The 20,565-nt window shown below is 39.7% G+C and overlaps 1 protein-coding gene across 2 annotated transcripts in view; it reads right to left on the bottom strand.

Annotated features, from left to right (window-relative positions):
* Positions 1–20,565, bottom strand: part of lpp (LIM domain containing preferred translocation partner in lipoma) — a 140,097-nt gene that overhangs the window by 76,452 nt on the left and 43,080 nt on the right. For both annotated transcript variants that reach the window (XM_083969893.1, XM_083969894.1), the window contains exon 4: positions 13,298–13,494. In XM_083969893.1, coding sequence (XP_083826019.1) covers positions 13,298–13,490 — 193 coding nt within the window. In that variant the 5' untranslated portion in view covers positions 13,491–13,494. The remainder of the gene's footprint in view (positions 1–13,297; positions 13,495–20,565) is intronic.

Here is a 20,565-nt window from a genome sequence, read left to right as displayed (position 1 = left end):
CACACGAGTTGTAAATGTTTCAGAGACGCATGTTTTATTGAAAAGGTCTTAGAGTTCTGTATGTGGAACAGTGGAGAGCACGACTTGGAGCTGGAACAGGGGTCATTAAGCATCTTTGCTGAAAGGATCTGTCTCGTTATTTTCCCCCCTCGACCTTATTTTCCTGGCATCTGTCATCACACCAGTCACTTAAGATTGAAATGTGTTAATATGCTAATGTCAAACACAATAGCAAGTGGTCGTTTGTATTCCCCATAGTCCTTACAAGCAAAATCTTTTTCTCTCATAAACGATCGCTGAAGTCATTTGTGGCTGATTCAGGGTCAGCGCAGAAAGGAATTTAATACAAGCCTTTTAAATTAAGTGGCGTGTAATTTTAAAGCTTACGGTGTGTCCACAATTTAATATTCATCTATGAAAGGAAATATCCTTCCTTTATAAATACACTGCTGGTGACCAGATGATCTTTAGCTGTGGCTTTTAAATACACCATACATTCAAAGCATTACTATTTTATTGATTTCATCAAGCAAAATGTGGAACTAGTTGCTGCGAGTCTGTAGAAACTGGAATCACCAAGGCCTAATAACACCCTTTCAACACTGGGTCTCGCACTGGAAACAAAAATTCACAAAGTAAAGTAGTAGTAAAAAACTGTTAAAGGGGACATATTATGGAAATATCACTTTTTGAAGGCTCTTTAACATATATTTGGGTGTTTGTCTTGCCTTCCGCCCCCCTAAATGTGAGAATTGACAAAAATATCTGTAATGTGCAGAATCCCTAGATTGAAATCCACGTGGTTTTACGAGCTGTTCCCTCAATTGTCTTCCAGTGATGTAACTAGGTTTCGAATTTGCATAACCTCACCCCTACCTGAGACCGGTAGAATGGGCGGGACGGGGCAAGCAGTGGTTCATTTGCATTTAAAGGGACAGGCACTGAAACCAGCCGTTCTGAACAGGGCTGTTTTGAGAGTATAAAAAGAGCTGTGATGTTTGATCATGGGGTATTTTGACCCAAACATGTCACAGACATGTCATTAAGACACCTGAGAACTATTTTCTCAGAGGGGGCATAATATGTCTCCTTTAAAGCTTCAACCTCAGAGTTTAAAGGTGGCACATAGAGACCAATCAAAAGTTGCATTTAGAATTCCTGAAAACAAAAATTGCGATACGAAATATACAACTGACGTCAAATGTGTTGATTGCATTTCCTTCCTCATAAACTACTGGCAAAGCAGATTTTATGCAGAAATTCTGTGTTATTTACATCTATGTTTGCTTCTTCTTCTTCTCCTCTGTTGCAGCCACATTGCTACATTACTTTGCATGTTTTACCTACGAAAACTGACAAACAAGAAAATGTTGCACAACCAGCACTGCAAACAAGTGTCACATCACTCTCCTGCAAGTGCCTGCGTGTCCTTGAGCCCAGGAATATCCAACTATGAACCCACCCATAAAAAAGTAAATTGCACCTTTAATTGTGAAGTTGATCTTTTTGTTATTATCCACTGTTTTTTTAATTTATTTTGGCACCTTGTGTTATCAAACTGGACGAGTTTTTACATTTTTACATGTTGAAATCCCTACATCTAAAAAAGTTATGATCATCATTCTTCAACACACAACCAACACCATGTATACTGTACAAGTGAACGTAAAACAACAGAAATCATGCACTGAATACTGATTCTGTGTGGTGTTACTGCATCGTGCCACCAACACACTCATTCTGACACTACAGGGATTTTTCGAGGAACCTTTTTAGGAACTTGGTATTTTCACCTGAATTTCAGTGACCACTGGACCCTCGCTCTAGTTTTAGTTCCTGGACTCAGTTCCTGCCCCCACACACACACAGTGGTTCAGAAACCATCGGCACTGAAAATCCCAAACCTCCAAGTGGATGCACTGTGTGTACAAGATTCACACTCACTATAAACATGCACTGTTTGGAGTAGTGATGGGAGTCTGAGTCGGGATTTGTGACATTTACACAAGTACAGTATAGGCAAACTGTTGGTGTTGGTCTAAACAGAGAGTGAGCCAGTGAGAACCTGAAACAACATAAATAAGTAAAGAATTAGAAAATAACCAGAACTTTCCAAAACATGACAATGTGAATATCACACACATACAAAAAATGTAATAAAAAGTGTATTGATAAAGGAATACCATTTATGGCTGATATTTTTAATTAATTGTCAACTGTTTTCTCTTTATTCTTAATCTTCCCTTTTTGCATTGTTTTTGTTGATTTTTCACAACTTATTGACCTTATTTCCATTCTGATAATGACATCACATCTGTATACTATCAAAGTGTAAAGATCTATAAAAACTCAGATGAACCTCAGTCATATTTTGGGCTCATGAGCCGTTTCTACAGCTCTCTTTCTCTTTCAGCCTGCTCAACACCAAATAGCACATGTCACTCTAACAACCCTCACTGGCTTCCCACTGTTAAACTGCAGTTATTGAAAAATATGACCAAGTCAGAGCTTCCGGAGTTCCCACCACTGGAAATCTAATCCCAGGTTTTGTACCCTGACTATTTCTAACAACTCAAAAATCAACACAACGCTCTGAACTGTTGAGGACTTTCTGTTCTGTGCGGTGCTTTTGCCGTGGTGCTCTGAAGCAGCGTGAACCAGGAAGCGTGAGAACAGCTTCTGTGCTGTGAATGAAACTGACTCCATTTGTGACAACAGGGAGTTGAAAGCTCCAAGTGAGCACTAATGAGAGAAGCAGCAGGAACACCTACTTAATACGACAACTTCCCCTCTCTTTATTGAGCAATTACTTTTAAGTAGCTGCTTTGTGAACAAGGAATCCTGATCAGTGATTAAAGTTATTTGAGAGGCCATAAGAGGTATAATTGGCTATCGGGAACCAGAGTATTGTTAGGGGGATAATAAAAGCATGGAGATGGATCCAGCTGTGACAGGGACTAATATTAAACTTTGTTTTTGCAGTCAGTGATACATTTAGTAACACTCCCAGTACTATATATGAGTGATTGACAACCGTGACAGTCTTACACTTGCATCTATATGTATGCATTTGTTCAAACCAGAAAATAGGAATAACAGTAGAGAATTATTTCTGCAGCGAAAAAAAAAAAAAAACTTTGCAGGTTGCAGATGAGTCCTTTTTTAAATAGGTCTGCTCTGTGGTAGGGATTAGTATATGAGGGGGAGGAAGATTGTACAATGAAGGTTAAGCATATGTTTACAGATTTACATATGTATAATATTATAGGAGTTACACGTGTGTTAAGCGGCAGCCATCTGGCCTTTAAGGACTTAGGACAAAGCCTGGCGTATAATATACTGGAACTGCCTTTCACATAATGCATGAAACAATGCAGTGAAAGAACAGCAACAGCAACAGCAACAGCAACAGCAACAGCACGACCTGAGCAGCACAGAGGCAGAGGAAAGAGTTTAGTTTTAGTTCGCTGCAACAAAAATCACACTTCACTCGCATGTTTGGGGACACGGAGCATAAATTATCTCTAACAATTTAAACCTGGTTTATCGCTGAAAGCCTGACTTGCTGGTGTCTGTCAGAACTTACACATGACCCACAGTGGGTGCAGGAGTGTGAGACAGTGTGGAGCCGCATGTGTGTCACACGAAAAACATCTACAGCAGAGTGAGAAAACCCCTACAGTAGCTGACCCCTAAAATCTCAACTCTTCATCCTTTTGTATTCGCACAAATTCAAAAGTACAAGTAATCTGTGTGTAACACAAAAGGAAATCAGAGAAATGGCTTTTAAGAAAGAATTACAAAAAAAACCTATAATCCCTTCCACACAAAATGAACAAAGTGTTTTAAGTCCTGGGTGTCAGTCCACATGTTGTGTCCCCACACACTCGTGCCAAATGCGTTGTGGCAGAGGTTGAGAGCACATTGTTTTGACATAATTATGGACCTGTTTTATTCCATCTTCCGCCAGAGAGGAGCAGCTGAGCCCTGTTCTTAATTAGCATGATATGTATAGAAGAGTGATTTATGACTTCATTTGGTTCAGAGATGCAAGGCAGGGATTTGAGGTCTTCAGAGATGCGCTTGTTTTAAGAAGAGTAGAGGAGCAGACTGGAACTGGCTCCTGTGACTCTGAGGGAGAATCCCCATGGGAGGAGAAATCCAGATCAGGGACAATAGACGGATTATGTTTCTGCGTGAAAGCAAAGAAACAAACACTGCGAGTTAGAGTGAACGGTTTAAAACCAGAGCCGACGTCTTTATCTAAACATTTGCACCAGTGACTGGGCTGAGCAATTAGAGCCTCAAACCGTGATGTTGGTGAGGTTTTCTAATGAGTGACATGTTGATTCATCAGAGGTGGAGAGCAGAGCTGTGCTGTCATTTCTTATAAAGACAGAAGAGAGAGAGTAAATGAAGCCAGTCAAATGTCACTGCTGCGTAAATTCAGACAGTTTCATAACCGAGCAGCTTCTGCAACGCTGAGCATCTACTGTAAACTTAGAGCCTGCGCTCTCCAAGTGTCAGAGGCTGTGTGAGATACCCAGACATGTAGGCACTTCTCACTGACATCACATGGCTGTATGGTCAAGAGAAATTGATAGTTTGAGAGAATATTCCAATGCTAAAAATAGTAAATATAGTTTAATAACGATATAATAGACAATTAATGTAATCTATTAGATGGGAAACACTTAGTTGGGCTTGTTAACTGTGGCAACTGTGATGTTATCAAAGAGCTTAAGAGACCATATATAGAAATTAGAACAGTAAATGCGATAATGTGATTTAGTAGAAATGATTTAACACACAGTATATTATGGTTAGACCAACAAATCAGCCAGAATGACATATTGGCCAACATTGGCTTATTTCATTTATTTCTTATTTACATTATATCTATAATGATAAACATCATTCACTGAAGAAAAGTCCAATTTAAAGACCGTTAGTGATCTATGCAGCCTTTTGACATTTGGTTGCACCCATTGCACAGTTAAGTATCTTTACCAGTGGAAGCTAGTGAGCTAGTCAATACTAGCCAATAGGGGTGTGACGATACACTCATCTCACGAGACGAGATGAGACACGATATTGGGTTCACGAGAACGAGACGAGACGAGATTTTAATAAAACTACAATGACAAAATATATGACTGGACCAACAGACTTTTATTTAACCAAGTTGCACATGCATTTTGAAATGTTTTATTATAACTGTTTACATGCATGATGTAAGCATGAGCTTTTAGTAAACTTCTTCTTCCACAAATTGAAACTAAAATGTATAAAAGTTATAAATAAATACAATTAAATATTTCTTTCTTTCTTTTCAAGTGCAAACATATTATGTGCAGTGTTTCATCTGCACCCACTGAGTTGTTGTTAGCGACCAGCTGCACGGAGATGAAACATCTCCCGATGTGCAGCTACAGCATCAGTCCTCACCTGGTGGAGGCCCACAGACACTGTACCAGTCAATATATACTGTACAAACTGATGATAAATTTAATATATTTGAATTAGATTCAGTTTTTTTTTTGTTACTTGATGAAAAAATGTAACATTGGATTTTTTTTTTTTTGCATATTGATTTTTCACTTGAAAGATTTATTCAAGTCATCCATCTCATACATGTATGTATAAATAAATACTATAACATGTGTATGTTCATGTTTTTAAATCAACAGTCTCTTTATGACAAAAGAGTTGGTGCGACTGAACAGAAGATTAATATTTCACAGGTTCCTCAGCGTTCAGACCTGTCCTTTGATTATATAGAGAGCTCAGTGAAGAGACAGGATGTGAAGGAAACTGTTTTCATAACGCTATGACCCTCTTTACGATAATAGTGAGATTTAGAGAAGTGAAATATCTCATTCAGGCAACAAAAACATCAGATTCAAAATGATGGGCTGACAAACCGTGGTCCCCTAAAATCAAACAACAAACAACCTATTTTAGAATTATAAAGATTAAAACAAAGACGAAAAAAAAAAATCTGCGGGTTCACACACACAGACTTCACACACACTGCATACAAAATACAACAAGTAGTTGAGCTACGTGTTCCACTTAAAAAAGTGGCTTTTGTATGCGCTCAGAGCATGAGCCTGTGGTTTCTACTGGGACCCTCACACACTCATTGGTGGATTTCCTGTATATTCTCCTGGTGACACCCATGAGGGACTCTGACATAACAACCGGTAGTCAGTTTGCCTCTGGCCAGTCAAGCAGGGAGGAATAAAAACAGCTTATGCACATGTTCAACACTTTTGAACTGCTCTGAGCAAACAATTAGCACGTTTCTGGTAACTTGGCGTAAGAAGTTTTTATCGAAAACAGCACTTCTCGGATGTTTAACTTTCATTATACCGCTACAGAAACTTATTATGCTCAACAATCGGCAGCCAGACATTAGGAGACCAAACAGCTCCTTATTATTATCATCATTATTACAAAATGGCTTGAGTATAATTTGTGCGGTTGAGGCTTTTAAAAGAAATGTGATTTGTATTACATAAAGTTATAAGTTTTAATCACTGCATATTATAATATTCTGAATGAAGCTGCTCATGATGATTCCTTCATTCACTTACAGAGAACAAATCCCTATTTAATGCTTGACTGAGATCAACAGACAGTGGAAGCAGCTGTTTGAAAGAGTCTCAAAATTACAACAAGTGAATCACACAGCAGTGCAGCTCAGCAGACTTAAGGATCTCCTCATGCTATCGATTAGACTGCTGTGTCCATGTTTCATATAAAAGGAAATATAAAAGACAGACAGAGAGTGAAACCAGTCAGATCAGGGAAAGTGACCTCCGTCCTCGACATCACATTTAACAGAGTATTTTTCAATGAAATAGAGAAGTCCCAGATATGACTGAACGGACTCCAACCAGTCATCATCGTGTGTTGATGTGTGCAGACAGCTGCGAGCAGATCCAGTAACAAGTATGCAAAACGTCAAGGAAGACAGTCACTCGTTATCATGCAGCAGGGATGAGAGGTCTCTTTCTGACTAAATATAGCCTAATGGTTTAGTGTTTTCAAGAAGGGCTAATTTGTCCCATAATGCATTCATGAATGTGTTCCATGTGCTAATAGCGTAAAGGCTTTTTTAGTTACTTTTCAGACAAACAGTAAAAGACACTCGGTTGTCAATGCTGCTTTAACAAGAATGAAGCTAACGTGTTTCAGAGGGGTAGCTTTTATTGCAGGGATATTGCACTGGATTGCATTGCCTTGTACAGTAATTCATAATGTTTTGTCCAACTTTCATATAGTATTTTGGAAAGTTTAACATGTTTCTAATCACACAATGAAGATGCACACACATGCATGCAGTTTTACTTGAAAAAAAATCACTCCATCTTGCAAATATCCTCATCTGATTCTTATGAGCTCAGTTCAGATCTTGCATAAACTGCACAAGAGAATTGGAGCACAGGATAAAAATTAGATTTATAAAGCAATTATGACTGACCCTCCTACAGAGCGCCCACCATGTGCCATCAACTTAAACCTTAAACCTTAAACCTAAAATCTGATCTGATGTTAGGACTAGGACAGTAAAGGGTCACTGTCTGAGGCCTATATGTCTTTACCTTCCTCCTGCTGGGCCTTTAATCAGGACAAGTGCTCCCTCCAAAATCTGACGGCAGACCGTGCTAACTGTGCGCCGCCCCGTCTGCACCGGCCTCTTTGTCTGTGCAGTAAACATGGCCTCAGACTGCTCATTCCAGCCCTCACACTGGCCTCTGCGAGACAAAAGGGACGGCAAGGCGCTGTGCCAAATTGACTTGTCCCTGATTTTTATGCTAATCCGCAGTTTTACATCAGACAGTCCCCACATTTGATATAAAAGATATTAAATAAATAAACGACCAGAGACCCAGATAATCTGTTCATAAAGACGTCTTATCCTTTGACAAGTGGAGATGTCTGCAGATGGCTTTACATCTTTGCATGTTCAAAATGCTGACAACAAGCAATCACCACTGTCATCATCAAATGTTTAACGAAGACTAATGCAGCACGCCAAAGTCAGAGTATTTTATCAGCAGAGGATGTTGCACTCTATAGGAAATTACACATAAACAACAAGATACTGTCAAATTAAACCCTGGCAACAGCTTTGAAACGCCTCTTGAATAGTGTTTCCTCCATATTTTCCAAATAAGTAACAGAACTGACCTCCTCTGAATCTTTACAATGACGACAGAATGCCAGTTTATGTAATTACTGTCACAGCGAGTGTGAACAGTGTGCATGACACTTAAAAACAGTGGGATTAATGGGGGATAGTGAACAAACATAGCTCTGATATCACTCAATTCCTACCGAATTCATAAAAATTCCAGCATTTGAAGTACAAACTTACAACAATTATATCATCTCCAAATGTGCCATATCTGCACCCCTTTTATATTGTTTCATTAATCCTCTTAATGCCAGCACAGTGATTAATTGTGGCAGTGGCAAAGGGTCTGGATTAAATATTATGCTGCAAAAACGACATTTTAGGATTACAAGGCTTTAATGGTGCCACAAATCATCAACTGGGAATAAAATATAGCTTTTTCTTAATCTGTTAAGAATCTGTTTAAATGGCCAGAGGTGAAGCTGAATACTAACGCACAATTTCAGTGTGAATTTGACCGACTGTTTATGTACTAGTTGGTCCTGACTGAGTCTATCAAAGCAATTTATCCAAGGTCTTGAAGTGTACTTCTTCTTCGTAGTCTGGGCCAAAATCACACCCAAACTCGTGATCATCAGAACAGTTTAAAGTTATAGCGATTAAGATTTATATTCAATCAAAACCAGCTCTTTATTAAGTGATGCAGCTGGATTTCTTGCAATCAAGAATTTGGCTGGCGCAAAGCTGTTGGCTTGTAGCCGAACTGCAGTGGTTCAGACCAAACTGCTGGAACTAGAGGCGGCTACAGAGAAGCCACTGTTTAGGTATTTGTGCTTTTTAAGCGCAAATCTGACAACGGTCACCCGCCGATATGCTTACTAGCTTTCAAAGCTCTTCCGACTGGGGCTTGTTGTTGTGCTGTGTTTCCTCTCCAGTGCCCTCCTACTAAAAACAGAAGGTTCATCCAATCACCTGCCAACAAGTTTCAACATATCTTCCCAGGTGGCTGCGTGGAACTAGCCATCTGGTGTCAGGTTAGTTTTTGATACCAACAGTCAGTGGCCAATGTGTTATTGTAGTTTGTTGCTATAGTTCTGGGTGTCCAGTGAGTGTTTGGAGTATTATAACATATTTCCTGTTACTGCAAGCAATCATGGGCCTTACCAAGTCTTTAATAATAATATTAATAATAATACCTTTTATCTAATTTGAATGAATTTGAAAAATATTTTCCAATGTCAAAATGAAGTAATAAGAAGCAAAGCATATTTTTGGCCTTAGCAGTGTGGGAGCCTGTGAAGAACATTTCATTTAGTAAAGAACTAACGCAGCAGTGATGTTCGTTTGTTTGTTTTCTCCTTGGCGGTGGGCAGAGCTCACAAAGCAGCCATCTAAGAACAAGTTTTACAAAACGAACATCTGGAGTACCAGAGAGGTCCACGACTCAAACCACAAACCCCCACAGACAGCAGTGTTTTTTAGCCTGACACTGTGTTTGCTACTTTCTGAATTTCATAACCGTTTCCCCTGTTTTGGAAATCTAGGGCTCTCGGGGGGGTTGAGGACAGAGGTTTAGATAATGTTTACATAACTATATATTCACCAGATGGGGTGGTGGGTTGATATATGTGTGTATAACATTTTCTGTGTGTCATGTTCTCTCCTTGTAAGAACTCAACTGCTTGAATAAGTATCTGTCTGTACATTGCACACACAGTGTTGAAAACAGTCTTTACACCACATTGTGTACAGTTGTGGTTGTGGTATAATACTGTCACTTTGAGCATATGCAAATGATGAGCATCAATGCATTTAGAATGCCTGAGCACTGAGTAGGTGTATTAACTTTTCACTTCTCAGTGTTATTTCTTGCCAGTGACACCAAAGTCACTTCCTGTGTTCTTCTTCTAATTTAAAGCATTTTATTAGAATGGAGAGGCATTTCTTTATGTTCATTTGCATAGTATATCATCCTATTATTGTGTTTCTTTGGGTCATTAAAGCAGGGTTTGGGAATTAAAAACATGATCATGTGATAAGTTCCAAATAAAACACACATTCTGCTTCTTTGCTTAGTTCTCACTGTACGTCTTAATTTAGAAAGTCCTCTCAAACCAGTCATATCTGTCGCATGTAAAACAGACAGTTATGCTCTGTGGAGCACATAGTCATTGTTTTAAATAATCTTTACCCAACATGTAAATCTTCAGGCCAGACCTTAACCCTCTCTTAGTAAATGGGTTTATTGCATGTTAAGCACTCACGTTTCTCTAATATATATATATATATCACAAGGGACCTCAAACAGCAGACAGTTCAAGGCCTCATGACTGCAAACCACAGTCCTAACACTGTATATTTATAAGAAATTAGTCATACAGCAGTCCTCTAATTAGCATTTAGAAATGTAGTAACTTAAAATCAGCCTGAGCAGCCCAGAGCTCAAGGATTGCTTGTGGCTGTTTGGATGGACCATCACAGGAAGGCCAGTCCTGTAATCATGAATGTCCATGACTGACTGACTGACTGACTGAGTGATCATAGTTCATTCATTGGTTAGTTGCATGGCATGTGACCTAAATATAGTTTCCCCATTGGCGGTTCCAATTTCGAAATACATTGATTAATAGCTCCTATTAGAGGGCGTTTACAGCCTTCAGTGTTGCTAACTAAGCAGATCTGTCACTAGATTTAAAGAAAGTTATTTTAAAAAGCACCAAAACTTTCAGACGAACATTGACTGATTAGAAGTGCAGGAGATTCCAGTACCCGGCCTGCTGCAGAGAACTTAGGGTTAGGTGCATAGATCTTTGACTTAAATTTGTGTGTTTTAGGTAAATATGGTTTTTAGATCAGGATTTAGCAGCAGCACAGCAGCAGCTTGGAGGTGACTGTTGGTTAAAATGCAGTCTAATGAGTTTGACTCACTATTTCAAACTCGTTTCGTTGTCTGACAACAGAAGCAGAAAAACATGTAAATGAGAATTTGGAAATTCAGCTGCATTAAAAATACTGTTGATGTGAGAAGTGAAGTGTATCAAACATATGAAGCGCTGAAACCAACTGACACTGGACTCAATGCAAGAGTAACACAGTGTCACTTGTTTACAATGATACCCCGAGAGTTTCAATTTCAGAATGTCCTCAATTTCTCACACTGAAGATATTCAGTGCAGACACACAGTAGGTTTTGACCTAGTCTTCTATATATTGCTCTCTTATATTGTCATTTTTATTCAATAATGAATCAAAATTATTTATTTATATTAATAATTGTAAATCATTGCTCGTAGACATTCAACACCCTGGTTTCTCGAGCTAAGCTATTAAAAATAATGATCACACTATTTGTGTGCCACTTTTAATACAAGTGACAAAGTGCTTCATATGAGTCAAGTACAGTAGATTTCATCATATCTGATAGAAATATCCAAATTAAAGCAGAAGTAAGCGATATGCCGTTCTCTCTCCTCATTGGATAAAGGTTGTAGGATACAAGGAAAGTTTTCTCCTCGGCTTACAGCAGAGCAGAGTGACTGACAGACCCGTGTTTCGGACCAAACACTCTATGTAAGTGATTGCTGACGGAAGATTTAACTATTTAAGACTTATATTAACACAAACATTCCGCTTACTTCTGCTTTAACAAAACAGGTGCATATTGAATACCGTACATGTTTCTATAATATTTATGTTCCTTCACTTCAGTTCTTTTCACACTATGTTGGGCAAGTCATTTTAAAACCTTTGAGCTCTGTTCAAGGTCCAGATACAGTACACTGTGGACCTGATCGGCCACAGAACTTTTTTTTTTTTTTTTTAAACATCAGTGAGCTTAGAGTTTTTAAGATATTTAACACCATACCTGTGGAGGCCAATATTGAATAGAGCTAATGTACCATGTTTCAAATTTCAAGTGGCAAGCAAATGTATTTCCTAAGAAAAAATACCATTCATTACAGCTCTAGAAATTCAACACATAATGGAAATTGGTTCAATTGTGCTTTTAAAGCTTAACGCAGACACACATTTTGGTTGCTTCTGTGCTGATTTGACCATAGACCGCAGAACATGGACCACTGTGGAAAGGTTGCTAATATTAAGAAAAGAAGAAGTGAAACATGAAATGTAGACAAGTATTAAAATTGAAAACTGTGGAGACACCGTCTTTGAGATATAAATTACATGTTAAAAATACTATGTGCACAGTGAGGACTAGAATTACCACTTCACTGTTGTTTGCCTCCACCAATCAGTCCAGTTGACGGCTGCATGTCCAGACTTATATATTATATGTTGCGCAGACTTAAAAGGAATTTCATAAGAAGTATTGAGTGCATTTCTTGATAAAATAGAATTCATCTCTGAATGGACATGTATGACTCAGGGTGAATACCTTTGGAGTGAGAAACATGTTGATTTCATCTAGAGACTGGTGTTACAGTGGAGTACAGAGCTTGTGTTGGACTCCAGAGGAGCAGCACCCTTAGTCCTGGTTGTCAGCACCAGGAAGTGAAGACGTTTGTTCGACTAACATAAGTCAGTGTAGTAGAATTACCACCCTGTGGTTTTATATCTCTGCCAAACAGCCAAGTTGCAGGATATGGTCACATCACCTCTTCCTCAGTTGCAGCATTAAATTTGACATTCCACAGTCACAGTGAAGTTTACCATTGGCCTTTAGTGTAGAGCGTAAAATGTCATCGGTCAATCATGTAATTCTTTTAGATATTTGTCCTAAATTGTGTCAAAATTCATGAATAAATCTTAAAGTTATGATCAAAAACACGTTTTGTGAGGTTACAGTGACCTTTGACCTTTGGCCACCCAATTCGAATCAGTTCATCTTTGAATCCAAGTGAATGTTTGTGATTCCCTCGAGGTGTTACTGAGATATCACATTCACGAGACTGAGACAAACAGACGGACAGATGGAAAACCTGAAAACACGGTGCCTAAGGCCTCGGCTGTCGCCAGCACTGACACATGAAAACAAAGTCATGTTCTCACTTAACATCGAGTCTGACTGCCAGACACAGAGGTTAGAGCCACCTAGTCAAATCTCATTTTCAGATAAAGCACAAGTTGAGTTTCATTTGTAATCTGCTTGATGTTAGTGGTGTGTTGCTGTCTCCTGTGTGTGTGTGTTACCTGCAGGGTCCGAGTGCTCTCCCATCTGTTTGTAGGGGTTGAACTTGGGCTTGGGTGCAACCATGGGGGCAAATTTCTTAGGTGCTTGCTGCTGGGAGATGGAGATGCTCGCACTGCCCAAAGACGGCGTGGTCTCCATCCTGGCAGCCACTTGTCCTGTCTGGTTGTTACTGTTTGCTGGGTTATTCCACATGGTTCTGACAAGGAAGAAGAAAACTCTCATCAATTGATTTAATGTTGATCAACATAAATGACAAAGAGAAATGGCTTTTAGAGGAAATACCTGTGTACATATAGCAGAACCCTAATTGGTTCTGGTTCTAAGTGTCTTTGATTACTAAATATTAGCATTAATATAGACCCTGGAATAAAACCTATTGGTCCACCCCTTATTAGGATTCCTCTGAGGAGTCCATCATCCATCTAACAGCTGCTGAGACATTTCACTCTGGACCAAAGCGGTGGACCAACACTGCCATCCCCAGAGCCCTGCTGTTAGCATGGCTAAAAAATGAAGGCAGCTCAACAGAGAAGTCAGCACCAGCACTTTAATCTAATTTGAGCAGCACCAGCATATCCCGATCATCCTGCTCATATTCGGAACACTCAGTCCGAGCCAGCCTGCTGTATGAATCACCTTACATTGGTCACATTCAAGTCAGGGTATTTAACCAGCTGTCAATATCATTAACATGAAAACCACCGTGATGTTGACACATACGGTAACCATGTGTCCTATTTAATAAGGTGGTAACAAAGTTAGAACCAGGTCTGTGTTTTTTTTTTGTTTTCTTTTACTCACATCCATTCTTGCAAAGCCTACACCAGAACAAGAAATAAAAAAAAAACTGTGAAAACAACAAAGTATTTTAAAAACAAAAAGACTTTATAAGAGAAAAAGTATTGAAAAATGTTGTAATGCTGATGTAACCATCAGTGATTTGTAAGTGTTGATGTAGCTGTCAAAACTGAGATCAGATCAGTGTTCAGGAACGCCACAACACTGATGTACACGTCACACAGGAAGACAGAGATGCATGACTTAATTTTCAAATCTGTCTTTTCATTGTCTTTTCATTATTCCTTGCAGTTTTTTCTAGCGGTCACTAAAAGCATGAGATATAAACATAAAAGTTCACATCAAGAAGCAGCTCTGACTGAAAGCTAATGACTATCATTCATTCCCGAAGTCGACTCGTGTGTCTTTAATACAGTTACAGTGGAGAACACAGGGTAAAAGAACTCGCTGCAGCTGAAGACACAAACATCCAGTATTTCACCATCACATTCTGAAATCACTTGAAATATTTGAACTATTTATACGCCACGCTTTTTCCCCATCCTTCTTTTTGTTTGTGTTTGTTGTGCTGTGTTCTGATGTTTCTGCTGTTTATTATCCTCACTTTGACTGATACAGGGTTTACATTCTTTCTCCGAAGCACAGCAGAAAAGCCCACGCACAATCATCTTTTAATATCTGCTCAAATCCCTGCTCCTCCTGCCGTCTGAATGGTTCTTACTTTTGATATTTTCCTCTGCTCTTAATGCTACGATTCAGACGCCATGCTGGTGTCTCACACCCACCTGTCCTTTCAGCACAAATGCTTTCATTTCTCGACACTGAAATGGCTAACAAAATAAAAGATGAATCGGAAAGAAAGGGGGGGAAAAAAGAAAAGAAAAAAAAAGATCCTCGCATGTGTGAGTGAGACTCGCACACACACTACACATTGAGTGGAAAATTTCTGTTTCAGTTTGTGATTTCATTTTTTGATGGCAAATAATTTGCAGCGCAATGTCACTTCATGCACGCGGCCCTAAAGTGCACATTAAACCCACATGAGTTCAAATAAACCTCATCCAAAACAAGTCATTTGTGTGTCGTTGTGGGGACACACACCTGAGCCCGACATAATAAGGACCTCACTCCAGTGATTCATAGATTACTTGTGTGAATAAAAACTTTTAATTACTTTTCTTCCATTTTTTACTATAAAATCTTATCTACATAATATTCGTTCTGAACCAACTTCAAATTAAAATTTAATCTACTTTCTATTGGAGAAGTGATCTCTATAAAAAAAAAAAAAAAGGTTGACAGTGTGTTCTGTGGTTTATAGAGTCACAAGGACACCGTCTCTGAAAAGAAATGATCCTGTAGAGTTTTTAAATGTAATTTCTCACTGTTTTGAGCTCTGCAGTCAACTCCATTGTACTGAGGCAGAGGCAGAATTTCAGTGACAGCCGCTTTATCAGATACAACAAAGGATAATTAGAAACATACTTGTTTATTTTAATATTTTAACTGAACAGCTGTGGTTAATCCACCTTCAAATTCTTTGAACACCACAAAACTGTAGTTTTTGGCGTTGCAGAGGGAAACAGTGCATCTGGTTGAGGACTTTTTCCAGCAGTGGATGAATACACATGTGATTGTAAATATACACAATTACACCGGTCAGTGTAAAAGTGAGGTTTTTGTGGGTTTTTTTTAAATAAATATTTAGTTGAATAGAGCAAAAAAGGCTTTGGACATATAATATTTGTTAGTGGGATCAATACAGTGTTGCCATTTGTTGAACATTTGCCTTTATATCTGTGATATTCTCAGACAGAAGAAGAAAAGAGTGAAAGAGGGAGAGGGGTAAAAAGCTGCGAGACAAGTATCTGAACATAATAGTGACTCGATTTCTCTCCCAGGGCGAGAAGTCATATACTGTCGACTACTCCCCAGACATCACATGGAATATGTATCTGGATGTTTCAGTGGAACCTGACATCTCACAGTATGGCATCACCAATTGACATCATAAGACACATGACAAATAAAGCAGCCAGTGCGGTCGATGTTCAGACTGAGGGGAAGCTTCTGTTTAGAGAAAATCAGCCTCCACAGGGAAACTGAACAGGCAGCCATACTCAACAGGTGTTTTTGTTGTCTTTTTTTGTGTTAGGCATATTAATTAGCTGACTATGATCAATTCGGCTCAATGAGTCATGACACAAATCACAGCCGAAGCGACCTGGTGGTGTTATTTTAGCTCCAAAAAGGCTCAACACAGACACGTGCCTCAGCTCTGTGGCACATGTCATTTAAAAACACAACTTTTTTTCTCCACATAACTGCAGTGAAAAAGCAAAAATACTACGCCTACTACTACTTTACAAGTATATTTAGTTGAAATGACATCTTTGTCAGCGTTATAGAGCTGGCAGTTTATAGACAAATCTGGGCTCACGGCCGAGGAAAATATGCCACAATTACAGTGGTAACAACAGAGTGCTTGAAAAGATTTTAGGTTTCAACCACTGTTACAAAGAAAAATGAGCAGGAACTCTGATATACTGTAACCTGTTACATGCTGAAAATATAGTCTTCAAAACGCATTCAAATGAAGAGTTCAATGCAGTCTTAGTCTAAGACGGTGTTTGGGTTAAAGCGAAAGTGCACACTCCAGCTCTTCATCCATTCAATGTTAATTTCATCATTCATACTTACAGAGTAGTGTTTGCACATTGTATTTCACCACTGAGAAAGTTAGTTTTAGAGTTTAGACTGAGTGGCATCTGATCAGATGCAGAGGAGATAAGCGGGGCGGTGGTGGGTGGTGTGGACCACAGGGTATAGTAGATGACCATGTGACTGATTTCCTGTTTGTGGTGGACAATGTCTGTTTGGAATGTCCTCATGCTTCCTCTGTTGCTGATCATTTCACTTCCATTAAAACTCATAACTGAATTTTCTGGTGTCGGGCCCAACTCCATCTGCTCGTCGTTAACAGCTGCTGATGAAGCCGGGCCTTGTCTGGATGTGTACTGTACATCATGTACTGTAGTGGAACTCGCCTTCACATGAATGGACCGCTGAAGACCCACAGGACTCACCATGTCTGCGTCTGATCGGCGTAAAGGAGGCGATCAAGTCCGACCATCCAGCGATACAAAGTGTGTCATGAGTAGTTATTGGGAATTTACTATCACGCCTGGTTGATATGCATGCAGCAGTGACAGGCTACACACTGGAGTTTCCGTCCCGTCCTGTGTGTCTTGAGAGTGGGAGGACGCCAGAGGAAACCCACACAAACACAATGCATGCAGCGCACACCACATGCAAATCACTTGAACTTTTGTATGAGCGTATTCTAATTCAACAGATGTGGAGTCGATGCGATGAGAATCTCAAAGGTCGATACAGTGAAGACTGAACATGACATGCTTTTTGTTTGTCTAACTTTGACTTCTGTGAGCCGCCGCTACTTAATAAGCTAAATTATGCATCTGCTCACTGCTCTCCTGCATCAGCTTTGATGTGTGTGTGATACAAAAACAAAGAACTGCCATCTCTTACACCAACACAAAAAAAAAATACACACCACACATTGCCATAAGTGAGGCATATGGCATAGGTCAAAGAGCATGCATGCAGACACAGAACAGACTGTATCCGTATATTGAAGCCTCATCAAAGGGAAGTCAATTGCGATTGCTGGGGCAGTTACAAGATGACTCACAAAGCTGTGACACCATGTTTAACAGTTTGCTTTATGGGGCCATGGCAGTCGGGCTGTCTTCTCCCAGCTGCTCTGCTGCACTTTTACAGCTGCCATTGAGGAACTGCTGCAGGTGTTTCTGCCGCATTAATCTTTCATGTCCACCAAGGAAACTATCAAACAAAACCATCCAAAGAGGACCACAGAGAGTACTGAAATCTAACATAAAACAGCAGGGTTCAGAGATTTCTATTCTTTTTTTTTTTTTTTTTTTTTTGAGAAAATATGACATGCTTTCTAGCAAATCTTCTCTGTGGCAAGGAAACTGAATCGCATCATGAAAACACACACAAAACTGCCGAACTTGATCTGACAGTGTTCAGGATCGGCTGCTTATAAAAATGCTCCACTAGCAAACACTTCAGTTTATCCTTTGGCTTCTCCCTCGCAGACAATCACACAAATATGTATGGGGGAGATCTGACTGCTCTTAAAGGAGTGTTTTGTCTTCTTTTCACTCCGGAGCTCAGAGGTCAGTTACAGTTGAGCAACTTAGCAGGCATTAAGTGAAGGCTTGACAGTGTAAAGGAAAGCTGTGACTTCAACAGCTCAAACTGAGTATTGAACTACTACTTAACACCACAAAGTATGAGCTGAGTACTAAGATCCTAAGATCTCACATTGACACGAATTATACTTTTCACATGAACCATCACATGGCATCATAAAAAGGTACAATATTTAGGCGCTCGCCAGTTTATAGTCAACTGTCTGGCCTTGGAAATACAAAAATACAAATTTCTACTCATGACCTTCACAATAAAATCATTGTGATCAAGATTGTATAATCTTTTGGCCACATCACCCACCCTAACCGTTCATGCTTTTTTTTTTCAGAATCAGAATCAGATTTACTGGCCAAGTATGTTGCAGACAGACATACAAGGAGTTTTGCATTGCTCTATGATTTACATGTAACAACCACAACTGAACAATAAGTTAAAATAGAATAATAATAAATAAATAATAAGAATAATACAAAAATAGTTAAATAGAAGTGGTCAATGGCTAGAATGGCATGTAGAGCAAATAAATAAATGAGGTAATGCCATGAAATAAATATTTGTATGTGGTATGAATGATATGTACATTGTATAGTTACAATGTACATAATAACATATGTATAGTCAAATACAGCAGTAACAACGGAGTGCTTGGAAAGATTTAATGCCATCTGTGCATATTGACAATATGTAAAGCAGGCCTGCCAGCCGTACAGGCAGGGTGTGGCAGTGGCAGTGAGCGATGACATGAAATGATATCAGTGATAAAAGTCCACATGGAAGGGGCGGTGTTCAGTTGGTAGAGCAGCCGCCCCATGTGTTGAATCCCACATCGAGCGGCCCTTTCCTGCAGTCATTTCCCCCTCTCTGCCTCCCCATGTCCTGTCTCTTTCTCGACTGTGCTTTCCATTAAAAGGCAAAAAAGCCCCAAAAAATATACTTAAAAAAAAAGTCGACATGGAAGTGGATGTTTTGGTGTCAGAGGGTTACTGACACTGACAATGCATGACATATTTAAGTGTTCATCAAACTGATGGCCTGGAAGGAGAAACTGTTCTTGCACCTGGTTGTGCTGGTGTACAGGGCTCTGTAGCGCCTACCAGAGGGGAGAAGTGTGGACAGATTGAGTCTGGGTAGCAATGGGTCAGCTGTGAAGTTTGCTGCTCATTTCCTGACTCTGGAGGTGAACAAGTCCTGGATGGAGGTCAGTTTGGCACCAGTGATTCTCTCTACAGTCCTGATTGTCTTTTTCAGTCTTTGTCTGTCCTGTTTGGTGGCTGGACCAAACCAGACAATCAGGGACGTTCAGGGAACCAACTGAATGATTGCGGTGTAGAACTGGATCAGCAGCTCCTGGCACAGGAAGTCCATCCTCTGCTGGACCTTTTAGATGATGCTATGTGTGTTAATTGGTCCTCAGGAGTTTGACAGCCTTTTTTCTTGGTGACTTGAAGGCATAAAAAACAACGCCCCAAAACACAGCGTAAACAGTTGGTAACTTGCATCATCTAGCAGGGAAGAGGCAGCATCGCCCTCATTACCGAACTGCAAAGAGCCAGAGACATAACTGTAAACAACTCCCCTTTTTGCTCTGTTTTGGTCTCCACTGAACTCCAAATAATCACAGCTACGGTCTGTTTGGAGATGAGCAGGTACAGTGATTCTTTGAGCTGATGTCAGGTCAGTATCCTCTTTGTATTTTACATTTCAAGCCATTAAAGCAGAAGTGAGCAATCCGGTCGTTTTCGCTAATGCTGCGTTCCAGGCCGGCTTTTGAAATCGTAAATTACAGCTTCAAGTCACAGCTTACGACTTTGTAGCGTTCCAGGCAACCCACTCGTGTTTTTCCGACCTGTTTTACCAGTGAAAGTCACTATAACGGCCACTCGTAACTTCTGACCTGTGAACTCGTATCAGATCGAACTGGTACAACTTCACAGGTCGGAAAAACAGGAGTTACGAGTTTCCTTGAACGCACCATAACAGTCCTCGTCCCTACGTCGCCACATTCACGGCGTCCCTTGGCTGCACACACAGCCCTGCATGCCGTTCTCTCTCCTCATTGGATAAAAACTGTAGGATACAATAAATGTTTTCTCCTCGACTCAGAGCAGAGCAGAGTGACTGACAGACCCGTGTTTCGGTCCAAACACTCTATGTAAGTGATTGCTGTCGGAAGATATAACTATTTAAGACTTATATTAACACAAATATA

This window comes from Trachurus trachurus (assembly GCF_905171665.1).
Source record: "Trachurus trachurus genome assembly, chromosome: 4".
In the NCBI taxonomy this organism is placed as follows: Eukaryota; Metazoa; Chordata; class Actinopteri; order Carangiformes; family Carangidae; genus Trachurus; species Trachurus trachurus.
This window is presented reverse-complemented; position numbering and strand designations above follow the sequence as displayed.